At 43.6% G+C, this 15,642-nt stretch overlaps 1 protein-coding gene across 1 annotated transcript; it reads right to left on the reverse strand.

Moving 5' to 3' along the window:
• Positions 1-15,566, reverse strand: Slu7 (spliceosome associated SLU7). Its single transcript, XM_075941298.1, has 16 exons — positions 15,458-15,566; positions 11,521-11,706; positions 10,700-10,853; positions 10,300-10,380; positions 9,866-10,030; positions 8,346-8,414; positions 6,342-6,389; positions 6,031-6,162; positions 5,699-5,796; positions 5,505-5,572; positions 4,940-5,079; positions 4,064-4,225; positions 2,370-2,474; positions 1,902-1,973; positions 1,676-1,789; positions 1-1,005 (listed from the first exon to the last, which is right to left on the reverse strand). The coding sequence occupies exons 2-16, from the start codon at positions 11,688-11,690 to the stop codon at positions 826-828; spliced, it is 1,758 nt and encodes a 585-aa protein (XP_075797413.1). The 5' UTR covers positions 11,691-11,706; positions 15,458-15,566; the 3' UTR covers positions 1-825.
• Between the last annotated feature and the right edge of the window lie 76 nt (positions 15,567-15,642).

Here is a 15,642-nt window from a genome sequence, read left to right on the forward strand (position 1 = left end):
TTTAACAACCAAGTGAAAAATAGATTTATTATTCAGATTATGGGGGACACAGATATTTACATGCCTTATAGATTCCTTCTGGTGATGCAGACGAAGGCAGAATATTTGTTGTTGTTTGAAACCAAGAAAATCCTAAAAGGCATTAAAATGAATAGAATCCTATAAAAAACTGCAATTATTGAGATAAATTACTAGTGATGTCACTCCTGGAGGTTAGGAACTGAGGAGCTCTGGCTGTAGGGAGAGGCCCTGCCTCCACCATGGTGCTGCTGTATAGAAGACCAGAGACTGCACACAGCTTGAGTCCTAACTATGGAACAGGTGACTTCTATTTTTTCTTAAATTTGAGGCCATCTTGCTTTGTAGCCTAGCACAGCTTCATCATTGAGACAAAGTCTCACATGGTGTAGGCTGGTCTCAAGCTTGCTCTGTACCTCAGGGTGGCTCTGGCACAATCTCTGCTAGGATTACAGGTGTGTACCACCACACTCGGCTGACCTTGAACTCTTGCTCCCTGACTCCGCCACTCTCCGGTGCTGGCATCACAGGCTTGAGCCACTGTGCCAGGCTCTCAAGGACACTCTTGTGAGGAAGACAGCCAAAGTCTCTTCCCTAATCTAATTAGAATGGATGATGTTTAACCCCAACCCACAAACGTATGCTCTTTCTTGCTCACTTTGTTTCTTGACTGCGGAGAATGATTCTGAGACTTCGGAAAGCTTTATTAATGCCAGACAGCAGAAAGGAAGGACAAGGACTTTCTATCAAGAGTCAGGAAGGAGCTGGAATGAACATGCTGTGTATGTATCCCATCCTGACTAGTTACTACTGTCCCAGGAAAGAGGCCATGGGGTCGTCTGGCCTCTGCCGTTTCATTCTGTAAGCCTCCATTTCCTCTTCAGTGGGCTCCCGGGTTTCATATATGCTGTTGTATGGCCGCTTCCGCTCATCAATCTGCATGATCTCCTTGACATGAAGAAGGCGGGCCTCCTCTGCGTTCAGTGCCTGTGGTGAGAGGTGAAAACAAGCTCTCAAATCTCTATCCCACGGCTTTTGTTAAAAAGAACATGGAAGACCTCTTGGACTATGAAGGGCTCTATCAACCCCACACCGTCTGGATACCAACCCCACACCGTCTGGATACCAACCCCACACCGTCTGGATACCAACCCCACACCGTCTGGATACCAACCCCACACCGTCTGGATACCAACCCCATACTGTCTGGATACCAACCCCATACTGTCTGGATACCAACCCCACACTGTCTGGATACCAACCAACCCCACATCGTCTGAATATCAACCCCACACTGTCTGAAAGAACACAGCAGTCAGTTAGCTCCTTTTACTGTGAAATGACAACTAGCTACTATTCGGCTCACTTGATAACGTTCATAGAGCACAAAATGTGGGGTGACAGTTTTTAATCAGAGGAATCTGGTTGAGGGGCTGGCTATGGGCAAAGGCCGCTGCTGCTAAGCCTGATGACGTGAGCTCAATCCACAGAATCCAACAACGGAAGGAGGGGACCAGCTCCTGCCAGTTGTCTGACCGCTGCAGAGGTTCATGTGGACACGCACACACCTGCCACTGCAGGCAGGATGATAACGTCCCACACAGAGGGTGGCTCTTGCTATTTGTCACTTTTGCTTCTTTAACACCACAAAAAGTACCTTTTTCAGTTTCTCGTGCTTCCTGTCCTCATCATCGCTGTCGGAGCTGCTCTTTCGGTGTTTCTTCTTCTTCTTTTTCTTCTTCTTCTCCTCTTTTAGTTTTTCCTGATGCAGCTGTCAGGGAGAATAGAAACACCATATGAACACAGAGCTCTGGCACAAGTTTTAACACCCCACCTCCTGCCCCCAGAATTTAACAGTCCCGAACAGGGGATTCCAGACTGACCTCCATGAGGGTCTGTGGTTTCTTTGCAGGTTCTTCCCCAGCTGTGTCACTTATAATACACTCCTCTGAATTCTGTGGGGAAGAAACAGAATTTGAGCTGAAGACTACAGTTAAAAATCAGCTGAAGAACAGGTTAGAATTTGATACACAAGAAGATACGTTTTCTGCAGGGGTTTGGCTGTCTTCCACCTTTAGGAACTAGAGGACAAGGGCTGGGATATAGCTTGGTTTCCAGAGTCCTTGCGCAGCCTGCAAAGCCCTGGCTCTACCTCCAGAGCCTCCTAGAGCCAGGACTGAGCACTACCTGTAACCTCAGCATCTGGGAAGTGTGGACAGTCCAATCACAAGTTCAAGGTCACCCTTGGCCAGAGTGGATTCACAGTTAGCTAAGCCTACATGAAACCCCAACTCACTCACTTAGCATTCTCCTCCACACAAAGGAAAACAAATCAGAGGATAGTTACTTACCACACTCTCCTTCCCCGCTTCTCCGGTGCAATAGGAGTACTTGAAAAACGAGTGACAACATTTGTATCCCCACCGGCCGTCCTTCCAGTAAGATCCCCAGATGTGCTGCAGAGAGAGACACAGAAGGTATTTGAAAAGCAGCTTGAAATTAGGGTCTTTCCCTGGGCAGTGGTGGCACATGCCTTTAATCCCAGCACTCAGGAGGCAGAGGCAGGTGGATCTATGTGAGTTCTAGGCCACCCTGGCCTACAGAGTGAGTTCCAGGACAGCCAGGACTACACAGAGAAATCCTGTCTCGAAAAACCTAGATAAAGCAGACTGGGAAAGAAATAAGGAACTTTCCCATACTGCACCCAGAAGGCAGAGGCAAAACTATTCAAGTAAAAGCCAGTCTGGGGCTACATAGTAAGACTATGTCTCAGCCTCCCCTGCCCATCCCCCAAAAAAATCTATGAAAAAATTTAGTATACTTGATTTCTCTTAAGACAAGGTATGTCTCTTAAGACAAGCCTACATTCTTACTGTTAATTAGTGGTTCTTGCTGAAGAGTGCACACACCCTTGTTAGACTCATTATGCTGAAGGTTTGTAAGGCCTGTCTGGCTCATTCTACTCTACACAGTACAGCTACTGTTAGATTTCTGAGCCTTGATGTATAAAAATCAGTTTGGCTAGTTTAGGTGTACAACAAGTGGGATCGAGGCTGTAGCTCAGTGGGAGAACACGGCTCAGCATGTATGAGACCTGAGTTCAATCTCCAGCACGAGGAAATACATAAACATGCTTTATGATGTAATGAACAATAAAACACCATCACCTACAACACATTCTTGTCAAAATAGTTAGGTATTATTTAATCTAGACTTTAGACCGACATTCTTGTTTTAAGAAATGTAAGGGCTGGGCGTGGTGATGCACACCGTTAATGCCAACACTCAGAGACAGGCAGATCTGAGTTCAAGGCCAGTCTGGTGGACAGAGTGGGCTACATAGAGAAGTCCTGTCTCTTGGAAGTTGGGGATGTGTGTATATGTGGGTAGAAAATCTCTTAACAAATGATCAATACAGACTTAATCAGACTTGACCAAAATACAGCTATCAAAGCATTTTTTGTGTATAGGTTTTTAAGGAGTAAGAAAGGGGCCAGTGAGATGACCCAGAGGGTAACCTGCCTAGGACACAAGGCTGATGGGCTTGAGTGGATCCCTGGAAGTCACATAAAAGTGAAAGGAGACAACCAACTCCACTAACTTAGCCTTTGAACACACGCGAGTGCACACACACACACCCTGGGTAAAGCCAAATGAATTAGGGAGTTAATGTCAGTTTGAGGCACAACAGGGTAGCAGCACTGTCTAAAATTGTCATTTTTAGAGATGTATGATAGAGTGTTTATGAGCGAAATGTTCTACCTGCAATTTCTAAATATTTCTGCCAAAAATTAGTAAATGCAATATGTGTATTTATCTATAGCTACTGTACATTCAAACCTAGATAAAGGATAAATAGTACAACAGACAAAAATGTTTTGATTTTACATAAGCATGCAGGTGAATACAATAATATTTTTCATTTTTCTCACTTTTAGAAAAAAATTCATAAAACAAAGCCAAAATGCCAACACCAACAACAAAAAAGGAGAGCATCAGTTGGCCATGATATTATGTGGGGAACAGTATGGAGCTAAGCACTGACCGTGTGGTTATTGATCTTCACGTCTTCCTCATACTTGGAGCAGGCGACAGCCCGCTCCTGGCCTTTAATGACCGTTCCATGCCTGGAGTACTCCACATAGTCTTCTGTCTGGGCCAGGAGCAGCTCAGCTGGAGGAGCATCTAAGTGTTCTTGGCCACCATACTAAAAGGACAATGGGCATTATTAAATCCATTTTATAACCAAGCTTTTATATCAAATCTTTATGAAAAGGGTTTACTTTCAAAGAGAATAAATGAACCTTTTTTTTTTTTTAAATAGCTTTCCTGATGAGACAGCGAAAAGAGTACCACTAATTCTTCCCATTTAAGTAAGGAGTTTCTACTGTTGCTTATCCGGGAATTGAAGTCAGTTTCAAGACAGCCGTAAGCCCCTTCCTTTAGGTGCATGTCTGATGTCCTCGGCCTCATGACTTCTCTGGTTCTCTCATCAGGAGATGGAGCCAATTTCTCCATCCCTGGAATCTGCACGTGACTGTCACTTTCTTACACCAATGGGAAGCTCACAATGTGACGAAAGCAAAGGTGTGTTCTGTGCACCGGGGCACACATTTTTTAGCTGTGTCCCAGAACTCTAAGAATGTATTTTAGACAGCTGGGCTAGGCTGTGGGAAGACAAGACTATGTGATACAGTCTTGAACAGTCAGGGGACCCAGCTGACATGAAGCAGTGTGAGAAATAACAGATATTTATCTTAAGTACCACATCTTGAGGAGGGGGCCTGATTGCTGCAGAAGTCTATACCAGCTAAGTCAGTGGAAGGACAGGACTATGCCAATGGGTTAAAAAGGACTCTTTGGATGGCATACCAAACTGAATGCTTCTTAAGCAAAAAGTAAAGTGTTTTTTTAGCAGTACCTTTTCCAGGATGCTTTCTTTCTGCTGCTCCTTGAAGTCTTCCTTTTTGACCTTGAAGGACTTATAGAGCAGCTCTAGTTTTGTAGGATCTGCCTGGAGATGTACTTCAGATCCCTTGTCGTAGGCTTCCCAAGCAAACACTAGGGCAATTCAAAGTATCTCAATGAATTGCTAGCTCAATGCATTTTTTTTTAAAGCAAGCTTTAAGTAACTGCTAACAGTACTCCCCCTATCTTTTCTTTCTGCTGGCTTTTTCTTAGAGTTGCCTTAAACATGTGGCAATCCTCCTGTCTCAGTCTCCTATACAGTAGGGTCATAGACATTTGCCATCATGCATGTTTTTATGATGCTCAGTTTCGATTTTTTACCTTTATTTATCTGTGCGTGCAAATGTGTGATCACTTATGCCACAGAACATATGTCGGGTAAGAGGATAACTTGGTTCTCTCCATCCACCACGGAGACACTGGGGACAGAACTGCCTGATGGCAGTCACCCCAGCCACCTCGCTGGCTCTCAGCCCTAAAGTTCATATAAAATTCCCTGGTATAAAATGAATACTTACATTGTGTTTGAGCCATTGAAATGGTGTCTCCAGTGTATCTAACAAAGTTATCTCCAGCGTAACTCACTCTGTAAGCACAGATTTTAAAAAGTTCTCAGAAATTGTTCCCCATTAAGAAAAACTCATTCACAAAATCAAATTAGAAAGATTAGTGCCCCCTACTCTGAAGTCTGTAAAGTTAACCGGATACTTACTCATCTGGATTCTTTCCTGCATTGGCATAGGGATTCTCTCTCATCGCTCTAGTTTTTGGATCATAATAGGCAGAATTTGGATCTAAATTTCTCAAATACTAGAAGGAAAAAACATTTAAAGACTGAATTAACATTTATTTATAACAATAAAGGGCTCAGCAGGCAGAGGAGTGGGTTCTGAGCAACCCGACATCCATGTACGATAAAAGCACATGCTACTGTCCTTTGGAGTGACACTAGACATGGCAACCAAACCGCACAGACACTGCACATGCAGAGGAAGGTGTGAAACACGATCTGTCAGAGCTACAGGTCGGGCTGACATGACTTACTTTTGCAATATCTTCACGAATCCTGAGATTCCGAACAGTAATGCGTCTCTTAGAGTCGAAATTCTGCCCGGGCATGTCAATATCATCTGCATATTTGTCCTCATCCTCGTCTTCACTGTTATGATCCTTTTCCTAAAAGGAAGAGTGGGCGGTGAGAAAACTAAGCAGAAAGTCACAGCACTGAGTTCTTGTTTTCCTTCCTTTTAAACAAAGGCTTATCTGTGTGACTTAGGGCTACTGATCTGACTACGACAACTACAGCCACCGAAACAAAACAGAACATGCAGCCAGAAAAGACAAGCGTGCCTTACCATCTGAGAATTGGGTTCCTCTTCTCCCCACTGATGTTTTGGAGAATTCTGCATCAGGAAAGCAGGAAAACCATTTGTAAGTCCCTTCCACTTAATTTACTGATCGCTTAGCATTTTACAAACATATAAACGGGTGTAGTGTAGGTGAGTGGGACAGTGCATGCCTAGCGTGCACCAGGCCTTGGGTTTCATCCATAGCACCAGAGGGAAGGAGGGAGGGCAGGATGGAAGGGAGGCTGCTTCACTTCAACTCAGTAAGCTCTCAGACTTCTCACTTGTACCGAGCAATATATTCTGACACAAGTGTGCTATTGTGAACACTTAATTTTATTAGTGTCTACAAAACCAGAAAACAAACACATTTTATTGATACAGGATGTCTTTCATGTGTCTGTGTGTGTACATACACTTGTGTGTGCGTTCCCTTGGAGGTCAGAAGAGAACACTGGCTTGCTTGGAGTTGGGGCCAAAAGCAGTTGTAAGCTGCCAGATGTGGGTGCTGGGAGCGGAACTCAAGTGCTCTTAACCTCTGAGTCACCTCTCCAGCCTCCTGCTATAGGATTACACTCACACAAGGTAACAGGAAGTTTAACATGACCAAAGAACCCAACAAATACCCATTATATTTGGTTTAGTTATTAGCTGAATCATGTTTATTAAACCTGACTAGTTTTCTTTTTATTTATGTAGTATTGGGTCAGCGCATGCCACTGTGTGCGTGTGTCAAGGTCAGAGGACAAGCCCGTGAAGTTAGTAATCTCCTTCCACCATTATGAGTTCCGGGGCTTAAATCCAAGTTGCCAAGCTTGCACGGCAAGTTCCTTTTCCCATTGAGCCTTCTTACTGGCCCCAAACGTCACTAGTTTTTTTTTTTTTTTAATCAATTCCAAATAGATAATGCTGTCAGGAAGTAGTACTTTTTTTTTTAAATTTATTTATTTATTATGTATACAGTGTTTTGCCTGGGTGATAATGGCCCAAACCTCTGAAACTGTGAGAAAGTCACCTCAATTAAATGTTTTCTTTATAAGAGTTGCCATGAGGAGCTGGAAAGATGGCTCAGAGGTTTAGAGTACTGGATCTTCCAGAGGTCCTGAGTTCGATTCCTAGCAACCACAACAGGTGGCTCACAACCATCTATAATGAGATCTGGTGCCCTCTTCTGGCCTGCAGACATACATGCAGACAGAACACTGTATACATAATAAATAAATCTTAAAAAAAAAAAAACCAGAACAAAATAAAAAAAGAGTTGCTATGAGCCATGCACACCTTTAGTCCCAGCACTTGGGAGGCAGAGACAGGCGGATTTTTGTAGGTTTGAGGCCAACATGGTCTACAGAATGAGTTCCAGGACAGCCATGTTATAGAGAAATCCTGTCTGGTGTTTCTTTACAGCAATAGAAACCCTAAGACAGGATGCTTGTAATCTGGGTTCAAACTCCACCACAGCACACATGTAAAGTCAGAAAAAAAGAAACCTGGTATTATGAGTCTTTTGCTGTGATGATCTTCTATTTTTTTCATATATCACTAAATTATATGGTAGCTAGTATTGTTACTGACGTCTTAATAAATGCTATTTGAAGAGTGAAGGCCTGACATATGCAGTGCACCCCTGCAACCCCAGTGCTTAGGGGGTGGAGACAGAAGTTCAGTTCCTCCCTAAACAAAGATGTAGAAAATGGATTCTTGTTCTACATTTCATTTCTTTGCTTTAAAGCAGTGGTTCTCAACCTTCCTAATGCTGTGACTCTTTAATACAGTTCCACATGTTGTGGTGATCCCAACCATAAAATTATTTTTGTTGCTACTTTACAACTGTAATTTGGCTACTGTTGTGAATTTTAATATACATATCTGTGTTTTCTGCTGGTCTTAAGCGAGCCCCATAAAAGGGTCACTCAACCCCCACAAGGGTCATAACCCATAGGTCTTGAGGACCACTGTTTTCAAGCGTCTGAATATGAGTGTTTTGTCTGAATATCTTGTGTCTTTACTTACAGCTTGTTCCATTAATTTTCCAGATGCTAACTCTTCTTGCAGTTTCTGAGCTTTCAATGTTCGTTTTGCCTAAAAAAATGGAGACATTTAAATTTTACTTACAGCATTTAAAGTAAGTGATTTTAGTGGTTTCAGAAATGGACATTAGAGCACCAAGTGAAGGGCTTGTGGGGAGTTAGACTCTTGCGTGAGTGAGCCCTGATGCAAGCAGACCAGGTGGCAGCACTGGTAAACCGCAGAGAGCGAGCCCTGGCAGCAGTGCGAGATGCTGCTGCCTCCAGCTATGGGCTGATTACTCTTCGGCAGGCTCAGGTTACTACATATTTCAATGCTCCAGAAAACATGAGATCTAGATCTCTATGAGCAACTGCATACTCTTGCCAGGCATGGTGGCACATGTTCACAATCCCAGCATATTGGAGGTAGGGGCTCAGCCCCTAATTATGACTATAATTATAGTCATAGGGAATTCAAGGTCAGCCAGGTTACATATAACCCTTCAAAATAAAAACAAGATGGAAGCTGGTCCCAAAAACAAAACTCATGATTTTAAATATAATCTGTAATTCCTTAAGAAAAAAGCAGAATATACTACTATTTCCAAGGAATTTGGCTAAGAAGGTAGAACCATTGTTTAAAAACAAAAACAGGGGCTGGAGAGCATTGACTCAGAGGTCCTGAGTTCAATTCCCAGCAACCACATGATGGCTCACATGTGGTGAGATCTGGTGCCCTCTTTTGGCGTGCAGGCATATATGCAGACAGAATGCTGTATACATAATAAATAAACCTTTAACAAATTATATTCTCTCTCACACACATCAAATATTTAAAAAAAAAACCTCAAAAACCTGAAGTTAGATTAAAATGTAGTTTCTGAACAGCTTAGCTATTCTATGTGGGAGCACCATAAAGCAGTGTTAGACACACGCTGTGGTCTAGGGGCAAAGACCTCAGATCTTCAAAAAGTCAAAAGCAGCTAGGTGTGGTGCTGCACACCTTCAATCCTGGGACAGGATATTCTTAATCAGGAGACAGAGATGGGTGGATCTCTGAGTTGTAGGCTACCTTGATCTGCATAGTAAGATCTAGGCAAACCAGGGTCACATAGTAAGACTTTGCCACAAACAAACAAACAAACAAACAAATAAATAGAAGATTTGGATGTCAGTCTGTTCTTACATGTCTAGTACCTTTGGTCACACTGGGACTAAAGAATAAAAGACTCAGGAAACTGCTATCAGTGAGGTGTGGTGGCATTTGTCTTTAATTCCAGCATTTGGGAGACAAAACTAACCTGGTATACACAGTAAGTTTCAGGACAGCTAGAACCATATAGAGAGACCCTGTCCACGGGAAAGAGGGAGAGAAACTGCTGCCAAGCAGGGCACCACACCGTCTTCACCACTGAAGTAGACATACTGCTATAAACACGGTGCCCCGAGACTCGGGAAAGCCTTGCCAGGTTAGAAAGTCTTGGATCTTCCCTAGCAAAGTAGAAAGGCAGTGAACTGGCTCACCAGGTCAACTTTGGCGTATTCCTCCACGATTTTCATATGCTCTTCTGGGTTGTAGCCGTTCCAGCGGTCCCTCTTCCCATCGTAGTCAAACATCAGCTGGGGCTGGATGTGCTCATCTGGAGCGATGTTAGTGCCTGTGAACTTTGCTCCAACCCGCCTTGGCCTCTGAAAGACAGCAGACCTTTTCCTAAGAACTTGCAGCACAGAGAGAGATTTCATGCAATTTTTACAGTCGGCTTGGACATGCTGTGGGATTTTAGTCTCTAAATTTAATTATTAGGCAGTTTTTGGGCAGGAAACTTTGATGATGCTGGACTAATTTCATGCAAACTAATTTTTACTTTTCTAAATTAATTTTAGGAAAACAGATCTTCGGCAAGGGGAAAACAGAAGGCTTGCTGACAGTTTCCCAACAGGCTCAGGGCTGATCATACCTCGAAGCAGTCTTTCTTCTTGTGTGTCATGGCCCCACAATTTTCACATGCCCCTTTGCGGTACTTGGTAGTTATAGAATTCTATTAAAGGACAGAGAAAAACAAAATAGACATCTTATATATCAGAGTCATTTAGAAATAACTTTGGCTTTCACTATCTTGTCTACTGAATGACTTTACTAAGTTAAGAAGAAAACCAGGCAGTTTTCATGTTCTAAGTTTAAGGGTTTCAATAATATAAAATTCATGTAAGAAGACTGTAACTAGCATTGAAAACACTGTGAATTTCAACACCAGGGGCACAGAATTCCTCCCCACTTTAAACAGCATCACATTAAAGGTTCCTAAGTCCTTCACACACACTCTCCACCCACAAAAGGACACATAGGCCACCACATACCTCCTTTACACCTCTCTTGTACCATTCCCCAGAGGAACTGAACTGCTTCTGTTTCTCTGGCTGTGGTCTCTGATGCTTTAATGTGGGCCTTTTTGATGGATCAATGTACCATGGAACCGAAGAGATGTACTGAGGGATATGAGGGTTGATATCTCTGTAATAAAATTTAAGTAAGATTGTAAAGCAGAACGTTTGAACATTTTAATCATGAGGTAGTGGGCACAGAAGCCAAGAAGAGAAATCTTGCAGTGGGATGGGAGAGGGAAGACGGTTGCTATCTCCACTAACAGAAGAACTAAAAGTAAATATGTAAGTTATGACAGTGAGGAGCAGTCTAATCAAGATGCTGAGACTCATGAAACACCTGAATGGAGACAGAGGGATGATAGGAAGGGGTCAGAGAGCTCCGTCTATTCCAGCTAGAAGTCAAACTACTGTCTCCAGCCAACTGATTAAAATAATCACATAGGCATTATTATTCAGAGATGTGAAAAACTCAAAATGAAAAGATGTAAAAGTAGCTACTCTAGTCTGGGGAGTGAAAAAAGGTAAAAAAGGACAATTGCTATGCATTATAAGCTCTTCAATATTACCTGATTACTAAGCAATATACATATGAGTCTGATAAAACAAGAAAGAAAAATAAAAATTCTGTAACTAGTAAAGGGCAGTTTCCTGCCCAAGCAAAGGCTGAGCCCTGGTGCAGTGGGTATGGACCTGGGTGAAGGCTGAGCTGGTGCAGTGGGTACGGACCTGGGCAAAGGCTGAGCCCTTGGTGTATTGGTTATGGACTTGAACAGATCACGTAAGAAGCTACTTACTTTCCCTCTTCATCAACTTCCGCAGGAGCATTGCCCAGTTTTCTCTGCTCTTCTAGCTCCTTCTTTTTTCTCCAGTCTTCTCTGGTCATCTTCTTTGGCTCCTCCAAACTCATTTCCTTTGACCCCGAAAGGGGTGTGGCATTAACCATATCTACGGCTGCCGCCGACATGATGAATTGGCTTCTTCTAAAAAGAGAAGGAACTTTTTAGAGGGAAGGAGGCCTTCAGGATGCAGGCACGAGACCTCTACACTGTGTGCTACTGATATACACTGTGAGTTTCATCATGGTTTCTCTCTCCTTCACTTTTTCCTCCCCGACTTTTTAAACTTTATGTGGTGATGTGATCAGAACTGGGTCCTTGCACAAACAGCAGTGCCCAGTCTCACACACTCTTATTCTTTCAAAGTGCCTGTAAAGGAGGGGCTCTTTACATTCTTAAATTACATTTTATTTGTCTTGTGTGTATGTGTGTGGAGGGGTGCGGCAGGGATTGTGTATACCATGGCACGTATGGAGAGGTAAGAGGTCAACTTGTAGGAGCTGGATCTTCAATCACCCTGAGGGTCCCAGGGATGAAACTCAGGTCATGAGGCTTGGTGGCAGGTGCCTTTACCTGCTGGGCCATCTCCCTGGTTCTAAGAGTCTCTTTCTCTTCCTCAAAAAGCTTTACAAAATGGGCATTGAAATGTACAACTTCAATACCAGTACTTGGAAAGCAGAGGCCTGTGGATCCCTGGGAATTGGAGGCTAGCCTGTTCTATGTAGAGAAACCATGGCTAGCCAAGGCTATATAGTGAGACCCTCTATCTGAAAAAAACAAAACAGTTTTTACATATTCTCTGCACCAGTTCTTTCAAAGCTCCAATTTACAAATGGAGAAAGCCATGTATACAAAATTTAAAATGTCAAATACTTTAATACAGATATTCCAAAATTAGCCCTCCTGTGTGTCTTAAACTTTTCTACCACAGTCAAAAAAATACAGAGCTCATCACTGCTGCCCATGAAGGCCCAATGTCTTAACAATTACTAGTGTTTAGGGGCTGGGGATGAAGCCTCAGGATAGAGCATTTGCCTAGCATGCAGGGAAGGTGGATCCCCAGTTCTGCAAGAACCAGGTATGGTGGTGTACACCTGTGATCCAGCAATCTGGAGGTGAATACAGGATCAGAAGCTTTATAGGGAGTTCAAGACCAACCTATGCTACATAAGACTTTGTCAGAAAGAAAATATAGATGGGTTGGTCTATATTCAGAAATGCCTAGCCCCCACCACCACAACACCTGTATTCATAGGGTCTCTATTTCTACACCCTGTGCCCTCCTCACCCCCAGTCACTCTGACTTTCTGTTCCCAGCCATGCCAATGAAACTACCACTACATTACTAAATTAATATTAATCAATGCGCTAAATACCAACTGGACAGTTTTCAGTTGTTTTTTCCTTTTGTCGTAGATTCTAATTCCTTGGCTTCCACAACATGTCTCTGGCTTCTCGTGTACTCCGTTTCTGTTCTGGACTCCTTTGTAGGCTCATCTATTTTTACTTAGAGACTGATTCCGTATGGTGCAGTCAGAGCCTCACTCATCACCCTAACCAGTACCAGCTTCCAAGGATCTGGGGGAGCAGTATCCCACTACTGGGGTCCACATTATTTCTCTGCTACAGAACTTTCATTGGATCTTCAAATCCACATAACCAACTGTGTTGGGACATCTCTACCTAGAAGCCTCAGAGGTGCCTGTTCACAGCATGCCTTAAACTCCTGGCCCTCCCTGTGGAACTCAGGCTCCTTTCATTGACAGCTCTTTTTTCTATTTCGGCTTACTAAATATTTATGTATTTCAGCTTATTAACAATTATTTTCACTTTCTCAATATCACTGCTATTTACCTACTCCTTAGATGCTGAATGTTTCCCCTTTAGTACATGTTGTGATTTTTTGAGACTTACCAGTCTCTTCTAATTCTGCCCAATTAATCTTTTTACATACTGCACAGCTAAATTTTTCAAAATACAAATCTGATCAAACGCCCCATTGCTCAAGCTCAAAATCTCTCCAAAGCAGTATGATCCCAGAGAAAAGTAATGCCAACAACGTAATTCTTTGGATTTGAGTAACAATATTAAAGAAATAAAAAGGGCCAATGGTGGTAAGTGTTCATAACCCAGGAGGACTGTATCTGCAAGGCTAGCCTGGCCTACATAGCAAGACTCTGACACAAACATATACAAAAGGAAATAAATTCCTTTCCATAAAAAATTTTTCCTTTTTTCTTTTTTTGTTCTTTGAGATAGGGTTTCTCTGTGTAGCTCCAGCTGTCCTAGAACTCACTCTGTAGACCAGGCTAGCCCCAAAGTCACAGAGGTCTGCCTGCCTCTGCCTCCCAAGCCACTAGGATTAAAGGTGTGTGGCACCATCACTTGGCAAATATCTTTACTAAATATTCCCAACACAGTCTAATTTCAACTTCCAATAACCTAAAAAAAAAAAACCCAACCAACTTAGCTTTAAAAGCTGTTATGGGTTTTACACGTTTGGAGCAGTTACATTTCCGGTCTCAACAGTCACTGGCAACTAGCGATCGCCACAGTAAACAGTCAAAGGATGCTGCCAGTCTTACTGTAGAGACCAGTACAGCAGCCAAGGTCTAGCACCCCGTTTCTAGCCTCACAACTAGCTGACTGACCCATCCTCACAGCCCCACATCCCCCACAGACTTTCTTAGCCTTCCTCCTGCGGTCCATGGATATTTACACAACTCGTTGTCAATACTAAATGCTTACTGACTAGAAGTCAACGGTGCTGTTCCAAGCGTTCTCTTCTGTGTTTGACCCACTGAAAATATATATAGAATTTTGTTTGTTTGTTCTGAGACACACAGTCTAGGCTGTCCCTGAACTCATTATGCATCACAGGGTAAACTTCTGAGCTTTCTGACTCTATCTCCTGAGAACAGGATTTGGAGGCATGTGCCACCCCCGTGCCTGGTTCTCTGTAGAAGTTTGTCTAAGGGGCAGGAGAGATGGCTCAGGAGCTGAGGGCACCTACTGCTCCTGGAGAGGATCATAGTTCAGCTCTCAGCTCCTACATCAGGGGGCTCACAACTGTCTTCTAACTCCAGCTCCACGGGATCCAAGAAGACTGCGCATGTACTAACAAGGGCACAGGCCCACACACCTACTTATAGCCATAATTAAAATAAAATTGAATTTAAAAATAAAAACAGAAGTATTAGAAATCGGTGGACGCCTACGTATACTGGGAGGCAAAAGTGGACACTCATAGATTTAATCACCTTCGTTTTGACAATTACCATTTCTTTAATTTACCAGACACACCGTCAACTAATCTTCACAGCAACCCTATTTTACAGTGAGGAAACAAGTCTGCGGAGGTTAATACCGCCAGCCCACAACACATCAGTGAGAGACAGGTCTCAAGTCCAAGGCTGACTTTATTGTGGGTCCTTTAAATCATGTTACACACCACAGGCCACTGGAGTGTAGGCTTGTCACATTCAAGGTTAAGCTAGACCGAAGTACTGTCAGTAGATTACACTGTTTTGCGGAGGGGCCTACAGGTTGGACCGGTGACGACTCAAACTCACTGAATGTAAAATAGACATTCTGATTTTACTCTCGCATCACGTCCCCCAAATAAGACCATCCCCATTCATGAGAAAACTGAAGCTCAAAGGCTTCCTTCTGGGGACAGAGGCGTCAGCTTGGGTAAAAGCCGCTCAGGATGTCCGCCCCACTGTGACCAGGGCTCTGTCCGGCTGGACGCGAGGGTGGCGCCTGCGCCCTGGGCGGTAGTCTCCCCCCGGGTCCGCGATCCCACGGCGGCTCGTCACCGCGAGGACGCACTGCAGGGAATGCCCTCTCCTCGCAGTCCCCAGTTCGTCCCCTCAGTCTCGGAACCCTAACTTACCCAGTCCGGCCCAGATCACGCCAAAACCATCCGCCACGAACGAAGCGACCCGGTAATGTTTACTTCCGGGTTCCCTGCCTTTTTCCGGCAGACCAGCGATAACTTCCGGAAGAATGGCACATGCGCACTCCCAAGTGCTTGGCCAGGGCTATTTTGTTTTTTTTTTTTTAAAGGAAGCAGGCGGT

Source organism: Microtus pennsylvanicus, chromosome 11 (genome assembly GCF_037038515.1).
Source record: "Microtus pennsylvanicus isolate mMicPen1 chromosome 11, mMicPen1.hap1, whole genome shotgun sequence".
NCBI classification, from domain to species: Eukaryota; Metazoa; Chordata; class Mammalia; order Rodentia; family Cricetidae; genus Microtus; species Microtus pennsylvanicus.